Source organism: Prenolepis imparis, unplaced genomic scaffold, assembly GCF_030444845.1.
Source record: "Prenolepis imparis isolate NDT839.2.m4 unplaced genomic scaffold, iyPreImpa1.0 SCAF_10, whole genome shotgun sequence".
In the NCBI taxonomy this organism is placed as follows: Eukaryota; Metazoa; Arthropoda; class Insecta; order Hymenoptera; family Formicidae; genus Prenolepis; species Prenolepis imparis.
In genome coordinates, this window is record NW_028141168.1 from 2,029,532 (window position 1) to 2,050,132 (window position 20,601).

Sequence of the window (20,601 nt, forward strand, 5' to 3'; positions counted from 1 at the left end):
ACTCTTTACTTAACAATGCATCTGTTAGAATTGTCTCCCTGTGTACTCAGCTAGTTACTTATTTGACTTACGCGGGCTACTGCCACCGCGCGGAAAGACTGTTACTATGTGTTCACTTCGTTTGTTACGTTCAGTCAGTCTGTGCTCACCGTCGGTCGCTTACGGACATGCTCTTTAACGAAGCCAAAGATATTACCTTTATTCGTACTATTGTTACTCCGGCACCCGGACATTTATAGTAACTCTAATAAACGTACAGTTATACTCAACCTAGCAGCGTTCCACTCTGTCTAATCCCAACAGGTTATGGGCCCAGGCATATAATTGTACAGCACGTGTGAATCTCTCTGAGAATAATGGCGTCCGTAAACAATTTCTCAAACGTAGAGAAGTTAAATGAGCACAATTACGAATTGTGGAAAGTCCACATGAAGAGCATATTAGTGTGCAATGACTTATGGCAGCACGACGGAACAGAGGTTAAACCAGCTGAAAACGCGCAAGACTGGACAAAGAAGGACGCAAAAGCGTTAGCCCTGATAAATCTCAGCATTACGCACAGCCAGCTAAGCCACGTAAAGAAAGCCGAAACATCGAAAGGGGCCTGGGACATTCTCAAGGGAGTATTTGAATCAAAAGGTCCGGTAAGAAAAGCCACGTTATATAAGCAATTACTTAGAATGGAAAAAAAGTCAAATATAACAATGACGCAACACGTGAACGAATTTTCTAGTAAAGCCGGACAGTTAGAAGAAGCCGGTATAGAAATCCCCGAAGAACTGCTGTCGATAATGTTACTAAGCTCTTTACCGACAGAGTATGAAAACTTTAGCGTAGCTATAGAGTCTCGAGAAGACATACCATCACTGGAGGTTCTCAAAGCGAAACTGAAAGAAGAGGAAGCGAGACAGAATGGTCGCGATACGAAGACAGCAGACAACGGCAAGAAGAATGACGCATTATTAACGAAAGGAAGTACAGATCGAGGAAAACAGTCACGTCCAGATTTTAGAACCAATAATACGAAGACAAATTTCCGAAAATTCGACGGCAAGTGTTTTAATTGCGACAAAATTGGACACAGAAGTCGCGATTGTAGAATGAAGAAAAAACGTGACAAGGCAGACAACTCCGACAACGTGCTAACAGCGGTTGCCTGCAATGCGGAACTTGTAAGAAAATCGGAATCTTGGTGCCTCGATAGCGGTGCTACAAGGCACATGTGTAACGACAAACAAAAATTTGAGGCTATCGACAAGGACGAACAGTCAAGAGTGTATACAGCAGCAGAACATTACGTTGAATCCATCGGTACAGGTAACGTAAGTCTAAATTTAAAAGCAAATCAAAGCGAAAATAAATTAATAAAACTAGAAAATGTATTGTATGTACCGGAATTACGCAATAATTTGTTATCGGTACCAACTGTCACGGAAAGAGGCTATATTGTAACATTTAACAAAAATCGCGCATTTATCAAGCGGAAAGATGGATCTACAATTTTGACAGCGACAAGACGAGATCAGCTGTACGTCGTCGACGAAGAGGCCAATCGAGCGTTGAGTGCAAAACACGAAACCGACAAAAATCTACTGAAGTGGCATCAAAGGTATGGCCATGTAAATATCACCGATCTCAAGAAAATGAAGATGGAAGAAATGGTCGACGGTATGAATTTTATAACTAAGTCAAATGAATTCAACTGCGAGGTATGTGCCAAATGCAAGATACATGTCCAGCCATTCAAGAATTCTGTTCACCGTGAACGAGAAATATTAAGCCTTATACATTCGGACATTTGTGGTCCAATGAGCATTGAATCCTTGGGTGGCGCTAAATACTTTCTAACTTTTACAGATGATTGCACTGGCTATACAGAAACAATAATGTTGCGTAACCGCTCGGACGTCCTAGAAGCTTTTAAGGACTATAAACGAAAGGTCGAGAAGCAAACAGGACAACAAATCAGAAAACTTCGAACAGACAATGGGAGAGAATATCTGTCAAATAGTTTCAAAAATTTTTTGAAAGCTGAAGGAATTATTCACCAACTGAGTGTTGAGTATACGCCTCAACAGAATGGAGTCGCGGAACGAAAAAACCGAACGCTTGTCGAGATGGCAAGATGCATTATGCTACAAGGTAACCTTCCTCAATCTCTATGGGCCGAAGCTATAAATTCTGCCACGTATCTGCGAAACAGATGTGCAACTAAAACGATAAATGGAAAATCGCCCTATGAAGCATGGACTAATCGAAAGCCATATGTTGGATTCCTTAGAGTCATTGGAGCTAAGGCAATAGTGTTGAACAAATCACAAAAACGAGGAAAATTCCAACCGAAGGGCGACGAGTATATTCTAGTTGGATATTCGCAAGAATCAAAGGCATATCGTCTCTGGAAGCCAGGAACAAAAACTGTCATCAAAGCCCGGGACGTGAAGTTTTTCGAGAAACAGGATTTAGATAATTCACCGAATGGAAACGGAAACGTACTTGATGTACCGGAAGATAAGGTTGACGACTCAAGTATCTTACAACTACAGCCACCGGATACACCAAGCGAAGATTTTAGTTCAGAAGAATCTGAAGCGGAAATTGATGATCAAGATAATAATCAAGAAGTAATTAACGCAGACATTAATGAATCTCACCGAGGTCGAGGTCGCCCGAAGTTACTGCGAACAGGTCAGCGTGGTAGGCCAAAGAAAATTTATCAAACTAATAACACAACGAATCAAAATCCTCAAACTGTTTCGGAACCCCTGGATCGAAACGATAAGCAGGCATGACTAGCCGCCATGGACTGCGAATACAAAAGTCTACAAGAAAATGCGACATGGATATTGGTGTCAAGGCCGAAAGAAAAAAAGATCCTATCAAATCGTTGGATTTTTAAAACAAAAATTAATCAGAAAGGAGAAATCGAGAAATTCAAAGCCAGATTAGTCGTTAGAGGACATACACAGCGAGAAGGAATAGATTATCAAGAAGTGTTTGCGCCAGTCGCAAGATTTGATTCAATACGGACTTTACTTGCAGCAGCAGTAAACGAAGAATTGTACGTCCATCAAATGGATGTAGTGTCGGCCTACGTACAAGGAGAACTCACCGACGAAGTTTACATGGAGCAACCCGAGATGTATATTCAACGTGGGGAAGAATCTAAAGTCTGCAAACTATTAAAACCATTATACGGGCTGAAACAGTCAGGCAGGCAATGGTATAAAAAGCTCGATGGTTACATTACAAACAATGGAGGCAGACGCACGGCAGCCGATCCGTGTGTGTACCTATTCGGAGAAGGCGACAAACAAGTCATCGTAATAATTTATGTTGATGATCTCATCCTGGCATCAAGAAGAATAAAAGAGTTGGAACTAACAAAATCCAAGTTGAAGTCAGCATTCAAGATGGTGGATCAAGGTCCAATACACGATATTCTTGGCGTAAAAGTCAAACGAGAAGGCCAAACTGGAAGCATATTTCTTTCGCAAGAAAGATACGTCGATGAGCTGCTAGCAAAATTCAACATGAAAGATGCGAAAATAGCATCAACGCCTATAGAATCAAATACCAAGATTACGAAGGAGATGGGTCCAAATTCCAAAGCCGAACGAGAAGAAATGAAGGACCGACCATACAGAGAGCTCATTGGAGGGCTCAACTATCTTGCGAACGCAACACGACCGGATATAGCATTTGCAGCTAGCACACTGAGTCGCTTCTGTACTGATCCAGGAAAAACACATTGGCTTTTAGCAAAGCACGTCTTAAGGTATGTAAAAGGGACGAAACATTACGGTATTAATTACACCAAAAATTCTGAAGACGTTACAGCCTATACAGACTCGGATTGGGCTGGAGACGTAGACGATAGGAAGTCCTGTACAGGTAACGTAATCATCCTGGCAAACGGCCCTATTAGTTGGAAGTCGAAAAAGCAAGGATCGGTCGCACTTTCGACAATGGAGGCAGAATACGCTGCGCTTGCGGAGATATCGAGGGAAATCGTTTACTTAAAAAGACTGTTAACGCACATGGGTTTTGAAAAATTCGTAAAAGATACCATTAGAATCCACTGTGACAACCAAAGTGCCATTGAACTCTCCAAAAATGCAGTATTTCACAAGCGTAGCAAACATGTAGATATAAGCTTTCATTTTGTTAGAGAACTCGCAGAGAAAGGAGATATTGTTGTAAAATACTTAAGAACAGATTTGATGTTAGCCGATATTCTAACAAAACCTCTACCTAAAGCGAAACACGATAAGCATATTTCCATGTTACAATTAAGTTAATATATAAGATAGTACACAGCGATAGAGGGGGTGTTAGAATTGTCTCCCTGTGTACTCAGCTAGTTACTTATTTGACTTACGCGGGCTACTGCCACCGCGCGGAAAGACTGTTACTATGTGTTCACTTCGTTTGTTACGTTCAGTCAGTCTGTGCTCACCGTCGGTCGCTTACGGACATGCTCTTTAACGAAGCCAAAGATATTACCTTTATTCGTACTATTGTTACTCCGGCACCCGGACATTTATAGTAACTCTAATAAACGTACAGTTATACTCAACCTAGCAGCGTTCCACTCTGTCTAATACCAACAGCATCATAGGATAACAAAATTTTATTAATTTGTATTGATATTTTGAAACATCCTATATTTAGCTATTACTTAAGTACACTTCATACATTTCAGTTTTTGTTTTGTTTTTATAAAATGATAGATAGTACCTTATATACTTACAAGGAAAGTTAGGCAACCGGAAAATTCAAAAAATTTTGAAACTTGGTGTACAAGTATAATAGTTTATCCACAACAGAAACCTATTTTTTTTTGTGCTGAATTTCGGTCTGAGGGGGTGAAACCTGCTTTTCTCGATATATCTCGAAAATTATTCAAAATATAAAAAAATGTTTTAGACAAAAGTTTTATGGCAAAAGCACCTCTATTTAACCACATTAATGAAACTTTGAAAAAACAAATTTTGGGGGACTATTTTTTCAAAAATTGTTGCAAAAAATTTTTATTTCAAAATTTTATTAATGTGGTTAAATAGAGGTGCTTTTGCCATAAAATTTTTGTCTAAAACATTTTTTTATATTTTGAATAATTTTCGAGATATTATATATTGAAAAAAGCGAAAAGCTCCTCTACATATGAGGGCAGTTTTTCCTTTTAATTTATTTACTTACTTCCCTACATGTGTGCGTAAAGTTTCTCATCATAAAAACAGCTCCATTTAATTACATTAATATAATTTTTCAAAGATAATGTTTTTACCAAAGAAAGTTAGGCAACCCGAAAAATCAGAAAATTGTGAAACATGAAAAATAAAACTAATCAATCCTACGAGTAATCTAATTAATTAAAACTAATCAATAACGTATATGAATCACAACAACAACATAGATATATATAACAGGAAGTATTATTTTATTAAACAATTTTGCAAACCGCACAATAAATAAGATATTTCAATTCTTTAAACATTAAATGACGCAGAGTCACATTAATGCGTCGATAACCTTGTCGATCACTTTCCGATTTAAATGATGCGGACGTGTTTAACTCCTGACCACTAATATATATTGATAAGATAATCTTAAGGAAAAACAGTTCGTACATTATAAAACATTTGCATTCACTTTTTGTACATGCTTTGTTGTTTAATTGTACATTGGAAGAGTTATTTTAGTACAAAACGACAGATATATAAAAATTACGGATTGTATTTGGTACAGTAATGGTATTCTTCATAAAAATGTTTAAAACAGAAATATTCGCCACACCATGCACAGTGCATAAAAGCAACCCACAGATACTACATTTGGGTATATGCTTTTTATTTTTAAAGTAACAAAAATCTACAGGGTTTTGAAATTCGCCGGGATGCGTTTCTACATATCCACTTTTAAACCAAGCATATTTGAAAAGATTTTTGAATCTAGGCGCAGAAAGCTGATTATGAGTTAGTGAGTGCAACTTTATTATTTCATTACGGGAGTGCAAATTGACATTTCTCTCTTCAAGAATTACATTATCCGAAAATGTGTGCACGAAATTTTTCCAAATCCGGAATCCAAACACATCTAAAGGCTGAATGTAGCCCGTCGCCTTCTTTGGAATGGTAAAAAATAGTACTTCTTTGTCTTGTGGAATCAACTGCTCTAGCTGGCTCGGGCAGTGTCCCGTCCATGAGTCGAGTTGTAACATGCTTTTACGGCCAGTATGCGGTAGATACACTTCTCTGAACAAGTTTTAAAATGTTCAGATGTGAGTTTTCCACTTTTTGAGCCTTGGATATAAATATTAACTGGACGTAAAAGATTTTCTTGTACTCTTGGACCAAATGTTCCTGTAGATTCCTTCAAAACTATGTACAGTGGTGATAAAAGACGTCCGCTTGCCGAAATAATCGGCATTATAGTGTAACTATGTGTCGTAGAAGATACCGATTGAACTATTGTTTCAACTGTTTTCACTCCTGATTTCGCTAATGTTCGTCCAGAATGTATTTCAAGGTCGAAGCCATTCTCGTCTGCATTATAAATTTCTTCAACTCCGATAAGTGGGATGTTAGACTTCACGTTTGAAACAAATAATTCTGCGATATCTCGTAGGTTATCAATATTTTCAAGCGTAAGTCCCATCCTAAATGATGATCCTGAATGTTATCTTGCGGGAAACAATTCCGTGCACATTCTTGAATTTCCAAATCCACCATTTAATTGCCTTAAATTCGGGTAGGTCCACTTGGTCCTTTGCTTCCAAAGCCCATAATCCTAAATTCATGTCATGAATAATAATTCTTCTATCACAAGCTTCTTCAAACTTTTGCAGTACATACTCCGTAATAAATGCAAATTTTTCTGTATTTGTTCCATCTTTCTCTACACTCGCTTCCCACCTATATAGCTGTAAGGATTTAACTTTGCGAAAATTATTTCGTACACTAGTTAAAGTTCGACGTGCCTTCTTTCCGCTTTTTCAAAACTCCACAGCTTTCCTCTTATAATTAAAGTCGATCTTCCCACCTTTATCATCAATAATGCATTCTTCAGGTTCAAAAGTGCCATCTTCTTTTTCTACAGGTGAAATATTTTCTACAACTTGTACTCCATGTGGTTCTGATGGATCGGCAAAATCAAGCATGTAATCATGTTCAAATATTGATATCAAAAGTACATCTTGATAATTTTGTAGAATGTTACGAATTTTATTATATACTTCAATTTTTAACGGTGTTATAGGTGTCCCTCTTAAACTCATAATTTGGAAAGTAGTCGCTAACATGTTTATTATGTTTTCAACATTAAACGTCGTCATTTTAAAGAGAATTCTTTCAAGCAATCTTCAATCGCAAACTTTTCAATAAAATGTTGATTGATTGCTGTAAATGAAACTGGAAATAATATCTTCTCGAGCATATTTATATGAATCAAAAGACGAAATTACATAAACTTATCATCACTATTTTTTTGCGATAATCGGAAAGTCATCGACAACAACAACATATGTAAATATATATAACAGGAAGTGTTATTTTATTAGACAATTTTGCAAACCGCACGATAAATAAGATATTGCAATTCTTTTAACATTCTACAAAATTGTCAAGATGTACGTTTTTCTTTAGTCTTGTGTTGATTGCCATCGCGAACGTTTTATTTCTTATAAATATGATTTGTTCCAAATCGTGAAATGCGTTTTCCCTCCCCATGGGGATGGACTCCGGAGGACCCGAATAGGGGTTTATTTACATACGAAGAAGTACTGTGGGATTTACCTCGTTTGGTGGAATCTCCGAAGTGGCAGGAGGAGAATAGGCGGTTTTGCCCCATTCTTGTTTTCGAACTGCCATCCGTGAATCGGATGTTATCCGCTAATATGTTCAGAATCGCGGTCCTTGTGCGGCGCGCGGGGGTTCGCCTTACTGTCGAGATTGTCCTATGATTGATAACCTGATGTCGGCTTTTGGCCCGTTAAGGTGATTACTGTATCGCATGCATATGTGGCTAGTTAATTGTCTACGAACGGTTTTAATTTATTTGCATATATTCGTATTGTTTGTGTTCCCCTTTTTATTAATACCATTACTGTACCAATTACAATCCGTAATTTTTATATATATCTGTCGTTTTGTACTAATATAACTCTTCCAATGTATAATTAAACAACAAAGCATGTACAATGTGAATGCAATGTTTTATAATGTACAAACTGTTTTTCCTTAAGATTATCTTATCAATATACAGGGTGTCCCAGAATGAAGTAAGTAAATAAATTAAAAGGAAAAACTGCCCTCATATGTAGAGGAGCTTTTCGCTTTTCTCAATATATCTCGAAAATTATTCAAAATATAAAAAGATGTTTTAGACAAAAGTTTTATGGCAAAAGCACCTCTATTTAACCACATTAATAAAATTTTGAAATAAAAATTTTTTGCAATAATTTTTGAAAAAATTGTGCCCCAAAATTTTTTTTTTCAAAGTTTTATTAATGTGATTAAATAGAGGTGTTTTTACTATAAAACTTTTGTCTAAAACATTTTTTGATATCTTGAATAATTTTCGAGACCTATCGAGAAAAGCAGAAAGCCATTCTACTTATGAGGGGTGGTTTCACCCTCTCAGACCGAAATTCAGCACAAAAAAAATAGGTTTCTGTTGTGGATAAACTACTATGTTTGTACACCAAGTTTCAAAATTTTTTGAATTTTCGGGTTGCCTAACTTTCCTTGTTAGATATTTTTAAATAATTTTAAATATATATATATATTTTTTTTTAAAAATGATTTTAAGGAACTGGTTCTTTTTATTTCTTAAAAAATATAGGTTTAGAGAAAATAGTGATCTCATCTACTTTTGTGTATAATATACAAATAAAACTTATATTTATTTTCTTAGATTTTTTTATTTAATAGATTATAATTTTTATTTGCTTCATAATTAGGGATGGGCAAAAATCACTCGATTATTTGAAGATCGATGCTTTTTTTATTAAGAGATCGATTATTCATTCGATGTTTTTATTTTCGATTAATTGCTACATCGATAGTTTTTTGTATCGATGTTACTAAAGTTTACTAGATTAGATTAGACAAAATTTACTAGATTTTAAGCGGTACGTTGATTGACTACCGCTTCGCTTCTTGCCGCGCGGCAAGCATTTCCGCCTCCCGCGTCTATGGCCGGTATTCATAGTCCGTTCTTATTTCAAGACCGTCTTAAGTAATGTCTTAAGATGCAAATACGACTCTGTGATTGGTTAATCACATCTTAAGATTGTACTTAAGACATTCTTAAATATAAGAACCGACTATGAATACCGGCCTATGTGCAGAAGCCCTACGGCTGAGTTTCCACTGAGCGCGTCACGCGTCGCGTTCAGTGGAAACTCGGCCTACGACTTGGCGTGTTGCGCGTCCCGAAACTGGCAACTGGCAATAGTGCCTGTTTCTTCCATTTTGTGCTTTGTGCAGTTTGTGCTACGCTGCTACGCAATACTAAATAGAATACTGCACACCGCGAGCTGCAAGATCGTACGAATGATGTACGAATCATTATAATCAGGTAATCCTTTTTATTTTTACACTAAATATATGCGTAAAAAAATGTATAAAATATTTTTTTAAAATGTATTTTAATGATGTAACGTTGTCTACGCGCCTACTCTTGCCAATAAATTCTGTGTAGTAATGCTACAATATAAGAAATTGACTACAAATTACAAACACAATTGCACGCATTTTAGTATGCTAGACTTTAGAACTATATATATTTTTATATATTAATAAGAATTTTTGCTAGCATAACAGTAAATTAGATACAATAGCTAATTCTGTTCTGAACAGTTAATCTGAGGTTATGTTGTTGTTCATTATTAATAAAAATATAGATAATTCTAAAATCTAGTAAAACGCATGCAATTTGTGTTTGTATAAATTATAAATATATTATTATTGCAACATTGCTACACAGAAAGAATTTTAGACAGCAATATAGATTTCTGTTGCATTTAGACGCTATATCTTTCTACTTTTTTCTACTTTATATACTTTATATAAGTAAATCTTTATTTTTTTACAGAGAGATCTCAAGCTCATTTAAACCCAATTTGCATACCCAAATATTTTATGCAAAGTATCAGATCTGAATCTGATTTTTACGTTACGTAAAGTTTGTATGTTACGTAAAGTCCAACCCTCTCAAAGTTTGTAACAGGTGAGCACATATATAAATAATATTTAAAAATAAGTTTAAATATATCGTTATTATATACTTCATATAAGTAAATCTTAATTTTTTTACAGAGAGATCTCAAGCTCATTTAAACATACGCATATTACATATATAGATATTTAGAGCTTGGAAACAATACAAATAAAATAGATATGGACAAAAATGATAAAAAAAATAATAAAAGCATTGTTTGGCGTCACTTCAAGAAAGAAGATGATATATCTGCTCGTTGCACACATTGCACTAAAATTCTTAAGCATGGTGGTAATACCACAAATTTATTGTAACATTTAAAAAGAAAGCATGTCTTAAATTTGCATTTTACAAATTCACAATGCCACAAGTTATTAAATAAAAGAAACTCTGACAACGAAAATAACACAGAAGAGGAAGAAACTGATGATCCTGATCCTACTTGTTCAATGCGGCACCAGGTAACTTATAATTTTTAAATATTGTAGAACAAAATTATCTTTTGATATATATTTTTTATATTAAATCAGAATATCGATCAAATTTAGATTTTATATTTAATTTATAAATTTGACTTTAATTTAATAAAATCAATTATAATTAAAAAAAGTAATTAATTAATTTTTTTGCAGTTAGAAGATATGAAATCGGGAGGAGAAGAACGGATTGACGATGTTTTCCAGCGTATAAATTCTTTTAAAGGTAGATTAAAATGTTATTTTGGCTTTAAACGAGACTTAAATTATTATCTATCTTTGTCTTTCTATCTAAGTAAATAAAAACACATTTAAGTCTCGTTTAAAATGGCATTGGTGCAATCAGATCTAAATTAGTTTTATAATATTTATGATTTGAGCTTTCTTTCTCTTTTACTAAATTAAGTTTGTTTTGGCAGTTTGTCTTTTAAAAGTATATTTTTCTCTATTGTTTCTCAATACTTTTTTATAGCATTGAGCATTGTATTAGAATGCAAATGTAAGGTATACTTTCTTTTTAAATGCTGCATTAAATTAGTGGTATTACCTCCATGTTTACGAATTTGAGTACAAAGTTTATAAGCAAATACATTATCTTCTTTCTTGAAGTAATGCCAAACACTGTTTTTATGATCTTTTGTTTTATCATTTTTATTCATATTCATTTTATTTAGAAATCTGAGATCTAATATATATGGAAAAAGCTAATACTTGATATCGTTTAATATCATGAAATCTTGGTTCAATTTCCGACGAAATATTTTGTTTGAAATGAGAAAAGTATATATATATAATATATAAGTGTATATAGTGTATATAAGTGTATATAAAGTGTATATAAATGTACATAAAAGTGTGTATGCACATGTATATACACGCTTGTATATATTGTATATATGTATATATATATGTATATATGTGTGTGTGTGTATGTATACATACACACACACGCTTTCTTATTGTACACTTCTTATTGCTGACTGTTTTGTCTTTTATCTTTGTAGCTGGAGGCACGATTGCGTGCAATATAACTAACTTAATCATATATATGATTGCAAAAGATAATCTTCCTTTGTCGATAGTTGAAAACGAATTATTTCAATAATTTATGAAGATAATTACTCCTTTGTATAAAGTGCCAAGTAGAAAAACAATCACCAAGTTATTGGATGCAAAATATGAAGTTTTAAAAGATAAATTCATTAAAAATATAGAGAAGATTTCGTCATTTACGCTAACGTGCGACATTTGGACAGATGTTTCCAACAAAAGTTACTCGGGTGTAACCGTGCATTATTTGAAAAATGAAACATTACTTATGAAAGGTATTATAGGTGTAATTCCACTGGAAAATAATCATACTGCAGAGTACATTAGGACTGAATTACTTTCAGTGATTAACATTTTTAAAATTAATCTGGTTGATATTATGGCCGTTGTTACTGACAGTGCTCCTAACATGGTTAATGCAGTTAATAGTATATTAACTGGAAAACGTATTCCATGTATGGCGCATATTTTGGCACATATAGCCCCTGACAGTTTAAAAACAATGTATGCAATACAAGAAATTATAACAAAAGTAAAAAATATTGTCACTTTTGTTAGAAGAAGTGTAGTAGCTTCCGATGAATTGATTCGGTTGCAAAAGCGAGATGGAAAAACAGAAGATACAATATTAAAATTCAAACAAGAAGTTCCAACTCGGTGGAATTCTATGTTATATATGATCGAACGTTTTTTACAATTAAGGGAATATATCTATCCAATAATATTGAAATGTGCAACATCACTAGAAATGGTTACGTGCAAAGAATTTGATATATTAAATGATGTTGTAAATATTTTACGACCAATTGAATTGGTTACTAATGAAATTGGAGGTGATTCATATCCGACGTGCAGTATAATTATTCCTATAATACGATGCATGAAAAACGTAATTACTGATTACATTCCAATAACAGATGATGGTAAAAATTTCAAACAAAATATTTTATTTGAAATTGAGTGAAGATTCCATGATATTGAACGATATCATGTTTTAGCAATTTCCACACTATTAGACCCCAGATTTAAAAAAATACATTTTGAACAGCCGAGAGCTGTGTCGTCTGCAGTTTGTTACATTAACAATCTGATGCAAAGTGCAAATAGAAATATATGTTCTTATAAAGAGTATAAAGAGTAATATATTGATAACACCGGTTGTTGAATATAATCAAACCGAGAATTTGTGGAAACTCCATGATCATTTAGTAGCATCATCTGCTACGACTCGTGATGATCCTGGTGGAATAAACGTAGAATTACGACAATATTTAAATCGGTCTATAATTCCAAGAGATCATGATCCACTGAAGTATTGGCAATCTATAAGACATGCGTATCCTGTATTGTTTGAAATAGCAAAAAAATATTTATCAGTTATTGCGTCATCTGTTCCCTCGGAACGCCTGTTTTCAAAAGCAGGTATTATTAAATCAGAGTCAAGAAATCGATTAACACCAGATCGGTTGAATGTTTTACTTTTTCTCGGCTCCCTAAGTTATGAAAATTGGGAATTTAACTGATTATATTTATAGATTGAGTACTTTTAACTGATTGGTTCTTTTAACTGACAATAATATCCGAATTGGATCATAATCTTATAATTATTATTTTCAACTGCTAATATTATACTAAGCTGAATAATACTGAGATATAATATTGTTGCGCCCCCTCGGATCTGCATCCTCATCTTCGGGATCACCCCGTATACGTTTCCGGAGGATCGTCGTCAAGGGGGTTGTTGATAAACAACCTCCGACTTTCGTTTGTTTTCCGGCTCCATCTTGAGTCTTGGTCTAGCTGTCAAACCGATTTGACGTGTTACGAGACCTCAGACTATTTTCCCGATTTATTGTATTTCTTCTTCTGCATCTCAAAGGGTCGTCACTTCATTAAATAACATTCTATGCTTAACCGTGTCTTGATTTATTTCGCGCGCGAGTGAGAGTGCTTGTGCGAGTGAGATATCTCTTGAGATATCGCAAGAGGCGTCTGGGGGACGCAACATTTTGGGGGCTCGTCCGGGATCAACCGAAAGGATCGCCCGAAAGAAATTCCAACGATGGCACAGAATTCTCCGAAAGCGACGCGATCTCGAACGGCTGCGAAAGACGCCGAGACGGATCCTCTACAAGCCGCGCTTCAAGAGCTCAGAGAGATGCGCGAAGAGCGAGATCGACAGCAGGCTCGTTTCGAGACTCTCCTGAGAGAGAAGGACGACCAGCTACGTCGACTAGAGCAGAAGATTCAAAGAGTTTCTTCACATCAAACACCCAATCAGCTAAGTCCTTCCAATAATAGAGATAGGGCTTGCGGCGATACGCAAAACGATTTTGGGGCTTGCGCGAGTACTGCGAGATCCGCGACAAACGCGAGTGCCGCGATAAACGCGATAAACGCGAGTGAAGTGACCGCCGACTTTCGCACGAAAACGGGTTTGAAATTAAAGCCCGACACGTACGACGGGAAAGTTCCGCTGCGGGAGTTCCTCTCCCAATTCCTCCTAATCGCGGTCGCGAATAAATGGGACGACAAAACAAAGACAATCTCTCTCGCCGCGAACCTTAGGGGAAAAGCGCGTACCGTTCTAGAAAACGTCGAGAATTTTGAGGAATTAACTTTCACAGAATTGAAATCAAAACTAGAATTACTTTTTGGAGACGGAAATTTGACTCAAAACTATTACTCACTCTTTACCAATAGGAAACAAAAATACGGGGAAGATTTCGCTTCATTCGGGACCGAATTGGAAAGACTTTCGCGGCTTGCTTACCCCGAATGTCCTTACGAAGTCCGTGATAAGATTGCATGCGCGCAATTCATTTCCGCGTTATCCGACAATTTTGTAAAAAGAACCCTCCAATTAGAAGGAGTGACTTCACTAAATTTGGCTATTGAGAGAGGAAAAGCTATTAAAATAATTCGGGACGAGAATTTTGACAAAAAGAGAGATTACGGAAATAACGGGAATAACAGGAATAAAAGAGATTTTTACGGAAATAAGAAAGAATTCGCGAATAACGGGAATAAGAAAGATTACGGGAATAATAATGGGAATAGTGAAAATAATGCGGGATTTCACAAAAATTATGAGAGACAAAATTATCAAAAAGGAGAGAGGAACCACGCGCGAACGAATCCCGATGAAAAGAAGGGATTTGACTCGAAAAGGAAAGCGCAAGTAAACAATTCTTCTTCAAAAGAATGTTGGTCTTGCGGAAAGACCGGACATTTACGATTCCAGTGCCCTGACGCAAAGGGAAACCAAAATTGGTTGAACTTTTCGGGGAAGGTTCGACTTTTTCGGATGATTCCCCGACTTTAGATTTTGTTGAATGTAGGGTTAGAAGGATCCAAAAGAAAGAATATTTTTCATATTTTGGAAAATTAAACAAAAAAAGTTGTCTCTTTAAAATAGATACAGGCTCTGACGTCTCTTTATTAAATAGTAAACTTGTGGGAGAAGATCTCGAAAAGATTCCAGTAAAAAATATTAATTTAAAGTGTCCAAATGGAGGAAAAATTTTAATTGATTTTTTAGTGAAAGTAAAAATTGAAATTGGAAATTATTCAATTGAAATTCCCTTATTTATTGCTGACATCAATGATCAATGCATTCTTGGAGTCGACTTCCTTAAAATAATTAATTTGGATAATGTATTTAATAAAGTTTTTGATGAATTCACGAATAATGAAGAACTAAAGAATTATCAATGTTCAAGAATTAAAGATTTTTCTAAAAAAATTCCATCTATCTTAAATGATCTTTTTGAAAAGAGTTCAATTGAGTTACAAGAATCCCAAAAAGAAATTTTTATTAATTTTCTAAATAAATTTCAAGATCTATTCTCCTGCGATATTGTTGCCGGGAATTGCGATGTTATCGAACATTTTATAAATGTGAAAGACTCTCTCCCCATAAAACAGGCACCCCGTAGGATTCCTTTTCAGATGAGGGAGGAAGTGGATAAAATAATGGAGGAAATGAAAATTGAAGGAATCATTGAAGAATCTCAGAGTCCTTGGGTTTCGCCAGCTGTCATGGTAAAAAAAAAGATGGAACCCTGAGATTTTGCATTGACTACCGGAGACTAAATGCTATCACGGTAAAAGATTCCTATCCCCTCCCTCGAATCGACGACGTATTAGACCAGCTATCAGGTAATTCTTGGTTTTCTACGCTTGACTTGAAGAGTGGTTATTGGCAGTTGAAAATACGTCCTTCTGACAAAGAAAAAACAGCCTTTTCTATCGGAAAGGGACTTTGGCAATTTACAATAATGCCTTTTGGATTGTGTAACGCCCCCGCGACTTTTCAAAGACTTATGGAAAAAGTTTTACATGAAATTATTTCGAAAAAATGTTTGGTATATTTAGATGACATTATTATTTTCAGGAAAGATTTTACTCAAATGTTCAAAAACCTTGAAGAAGTATTTTTACGATTGCAAAAAGCGAATCTTAAAATCAATCCAAAGAAATGTTTACTTTTACAAAAAAATGTTAAATATCTTGGACACGTAGTTTCCAAACAAGGTGTTACCACAGATCCAGAAAAAATAACAGCTGTAAAAGATTGGCCAATACCACATACTAAAAAGCAATTGCGTAGTTTCTTAGGATTTTGCTCTTACTATAGGAAGTTTGTTAGAGGTTTTTCTTCAATAGCTAAACCTCTTTTCGCCTTAACAGAAAACCAAATAAAATTTATTTGGAACGACGATTGTAATAGTGCTTTCGAGAAATTGAAATTAATGTTATCTTCTTCCCCAGTGTTATCTTTTCCAAAAGGAAAAGGTCAATTCATTTTAGATACTGACGCTTCCAATATCAGAATTGGTGCAGTGTTATCTCAAATTCAAGGCGAAAAAGAGATGGTCATCGCATATTATAGTCGAGTCCTTAGTAAAACCGAAAGGAATTATTGTGTGACTCGTCGCGAGTTATTAGCGATTATTGACGCTATCAAATTTTTTCGACATTATCTTTTAGGTCGAAGATTCTTAATTCGAACCGATCACATTTCATTAAAATGGCTTATGTCTTTTAAAGATCTTGAGGGGCAACTGGCTCGTTGGTTGGAAAGACTCCAAGAATTCGACTTTGAAGTGTAACACCGTAAGGGGGAGTCTCACAAGAATGCCGATGGATTATCCAGACGACTTTGTGAGACTTTTGGCTGCGAATATTGTGCTAGAGTCGAAGGAAGGAAGAATTCAGAAAGCGAGAAAATAGTTGCCCGACTCATATTCCAAGGAGAGGATCTGGAAGTATGGCAAAAGGATCAAGAGGAAGATCCTAATATTGCCATTATCATTCAAGGAAAAAGAGAAGGAAGACGTCCGCCTCGTTCTGAATTGGTGACTCACGATATTTCCGCTCAAATTGGGCATATTGGGCATATTGGGATGCATTAGTTCTTCAAAATGGAATCCTTTACAAGAAGTGGGAAGCCCCGAATTTGAAGTCTAGTTTTCTTCAGTTAATTGTTCCTCGGAAACGAGTGAAAGAGATTCTCGAAGAAGTACATGACTCTCCATCCGGAGGTCATTTCGGAATAAACAAAACCTTAGAAAAGGTTCGAAAACGTTTTTATTGGGCAACTTATAAGCAAGACATAGAAAATTGGTGCAAATCTTGCAAAGTTTGCGTTTCAAAAAAAGGCCCCACAGGAAAAGGAAAATCTCCCATGCAGATATATAATGTCGGAAATCCATTCGAGAGGATTCAGATGGATATTTTAGGCCCACTTCCTATCACTTCTTCAGGAAATAAATATGTGATTGTCATCATTGATTGCTTCACCAAATGGGTAGAAACTTTTCCCCTGAAGAATATTAGAGCAAAAACGGTTGCAGAAATCTTCGTCAATGAATTTATTTCAAGACATGGAGTACCTTTAGAGGTACATACCGACCAAAGGAAGAATTTTGAATCCAAACTTTTTGCCGAATTAATGGAACTTCTTGAATTAGGAAAACACGGACTACCCCGTTACATCCTCAGTCTGATGGTCAAGTCGAACGACAACATCAAACTATAATAAACTATTTAGCGAAGTATATTTCACAGAATCAAAAGGATTGGGATCGGTGGATCCCCATGTTTCTTCTGGCCTACAGATCTTCGAAGCACGAAACTACTGGAATGACTCCTGCGGAATTATATTTCGCTCGAGATTTAAGACTTCCAGTGGATTTGTTACGAGAGAATCTTCCTAGGACAGAGGAGGGAGAATCTTCTTCTTCAATTAAGAATTTCGCCAGTATTCTTAGAGAAAAATTAGATGAAATTCATTCCGAAGTTAAAGGAAAGATGGATACAAAATCTTCTCGAGTAAAGAGTTGGTATGATAGGGGAGTTAGGAAGATTCTATTTCAGGAGGGAGAAAGAGTCTGGTTTTACAACCCCCGAAGAATTAAAGGAAAAGCTCCCAAATTGCAGAGCAATTAGGAGGGACCTTTCTTTATAGTAAAGAAATTCAACGATGTGGTGTATTGTATTCAGAAGACACCCAGACATCGGAAAAAAGTGGTTCACGCGGATAGAATAGCTCCATTTATAGATAGAAATGTTGTTAATTGTTAGTTAGGTCAGAGCCTGAATAAAATTGTTAGGGAGTAGGGAGATGTGTGTGTATAAGTTTGTGTGTGTGTGTATATTTATTTGTGAGTGTATGTATATTTTCATTTTAGAATTCTTACTGCGAAAAATGTTTTTCTTTTCTAGTTGAAGATCTTCAAGATCTTCAAGGTTTGTCTGAGTCTTCGGTACGGGAGGATTCTCCAAGGAAGTTCCTGTGGCTGAGACTCATCGGAAACAGCTGACATCTTTCAAAAGGAGACTTCCCATTCGTTTTGTTCTAAGGGTTGTTTGAATCTTCAATTAAGAAGACCGTCTCATCTTCAGCTGGATAGTCATTTGATTCTTCAATTAAGAAGACTGTCTCACCCACGGTTTTTTTGATCCGTGGTTTTTCCCGTGGGACGTAGGGCAAATGCCGAGGCAGGGACTTGGGGAGTCCTCGAGGGATGAGGGGTCCACGGATGTTACTCCCCCCCCCTTGTCTGAAGATTCAACGTTCTTCGATTTTCTCCGGAAGACGCTTAAGCGAGAACAACAGAACAACAGCGAAGAGAGCAGAAATTTTCACCTCGGCGGGTGTGAAGAAGAGTCTGGCCAACTTTTCTTCGAAGACACCGTTCGAGTATGGAGAGGAAGAGGGCGAAGCCCGGTAACCTGTAGCAGCAGCTCAGGGAGGGCAGGATTCGTCCGGACGAAGAAGACGCAAGATTGGGACCAGACGTTTCGTTCGACCACCCACAGCAGCAGCTTGGGAAGAGCAGGAGAATCGTCGGTGCCCTGGAATCAGCGTCAGTCCTGGGTCTTCAGTAGTCTCCATGTTGGATTGTCGGGACGACAATCTTAAAGGAGGGGGGTAGTGTTGCGCCCCCTCGGATCTGCATCCTCATCCTCGGGATCACCCCGTATACGTTTCCGGAGGATCGTCGTCAAGGGGGTTGTTGATAAACAACCTCCGACTTTCGTTTGTTTTCCGGCTCCATCTTGAGTCTTGGTCTAGCTGTCAAACCGATTTGACGTGTTACGAGACCTCAGACTATTTTCCCGATTTATTGTATTTCTTCTTCTGCATCTCAAAGGATCGTCACTTCATTAAATAACATTCTGTGCTTAACCGTGTCTTGATTTATTTCGCGCGCGAGTGAGAGTGCTTGTGCGAGTGAGATATCTCTTGAGATATCGCAAGAGGCGTCTGGGGGACGCAACAATATATAGTTTTCTCTGATACAGGGTGTAACCGAAAAAACATAGATGGAGTATAATTGTCTCAAAATTGAGAATTTGATGGTATGCTCCATATATGTTATTTCAGTATACCCTGATACTAATAAAAATATTTACTTGTTCTATAATTTAAGGATTTTTTAATTAAAAAAAAGTTTCTGCTATACATACCTTCTGCTCAAAAAGTATCCGGAATTTGTAATTTAAACGGCGTGCGCTTGAGATATCTCGAAGATGTTTTTTTCTCAGATTGGTAGCACTTTTGACGGCTTGTATGTCAATGTTCAAATCCATCTGTCGATAAGTTTGTTTACTGCAGTGTTTGAGTGAATCGATAATTAATACTGTTTGCGAATTTTAAAATGTCGAATTCAGTTGAGCAACGAATTTGCATCAAATTTTGTGTTTCCAACGAATTTTCTTGTTCCAATACGCTTAAAATGCTACAAAAAGCCTACGGGGAATCGTGTATGTCAAAAACACAGGCATATGAGTGGTACAAATCGTTTAAAGAGGGCCGTACCGAAGTTCAAGATTTGCCTCGTTCTGGACGGCCATCCACATCAACTACCGACGAAAACGTAGAAAAAGTAAAGAAATTGGTGCTCGAAAATCGTCGTGTAAGTGAAAGAGAGATAGCTGCTGATCTTGGCATTTCAAATGGATCAGTACACAGCATTTTGAGCGATACTTTGCGCATGCGTCGCGTCTCTGCTCGACTTGTACCGAAACTGCTGAATTTCATGCAAAAAGAGCGTCGCAAAGCTGTTGCGGAGGAAATGATTTTTCAGTCTTCTATCGACAAAACATTCATGCAGCGTATCATTACGGGTGACGAAACGTGGGTTTATGAATATGTCGAAACAAGTCAACAATCTTCGGAGTGGCGCTTTGAAAATGAGCCCAAACCCAAAAAACCGCGCCAAAGTCGATCAAAAATCAAGGCAATGCTGACTGTCTTCTTCGATTATCGTGGTGTAGTTCACTCGGAATTCCTTCCGCAGGGCCAGACAGTCAATAAAGAATATTATTTAAGCGTTTTGCA

General features: G+C 36.3%; 1 protein-coding gene and 1 pseudogene across 1 annotated transcript; one reads left to right on the forward strand and one right to left on the reverse strand.

Annotated features, from left to right (window-relative positions):
* Window positions 1-1,961: 1,961 nt before the first annotated feature.
* LOC145941398 (uncharacterized) lies at window positions 1,962-2,792 on the forward strand. The gene is made up of 2 exons (XM_083047517.1): window positions 1,962-2,142; window positions 2,282-2,792. The coding sequence occupies exons 1-2, from the start codon at window positions 2,126-2,128 to the stop codon at window positions 2,790-2,792; spliced, it is 528 nt and encodes a 175-aa protein (XP_082903643.1). The 5' UTR covers window positions 1,962-2,125.
* A 2,937-nt stretch (window positions 2,793-5,729) lies between these two features.
* LOC145941399 (uncharacterized) lies at window positions 5,730-6,660 on the reverse strand (annotated as a pseudogene).
* Window positions 6,661-20,601: the final 13,941 nt, after the last annotated feature.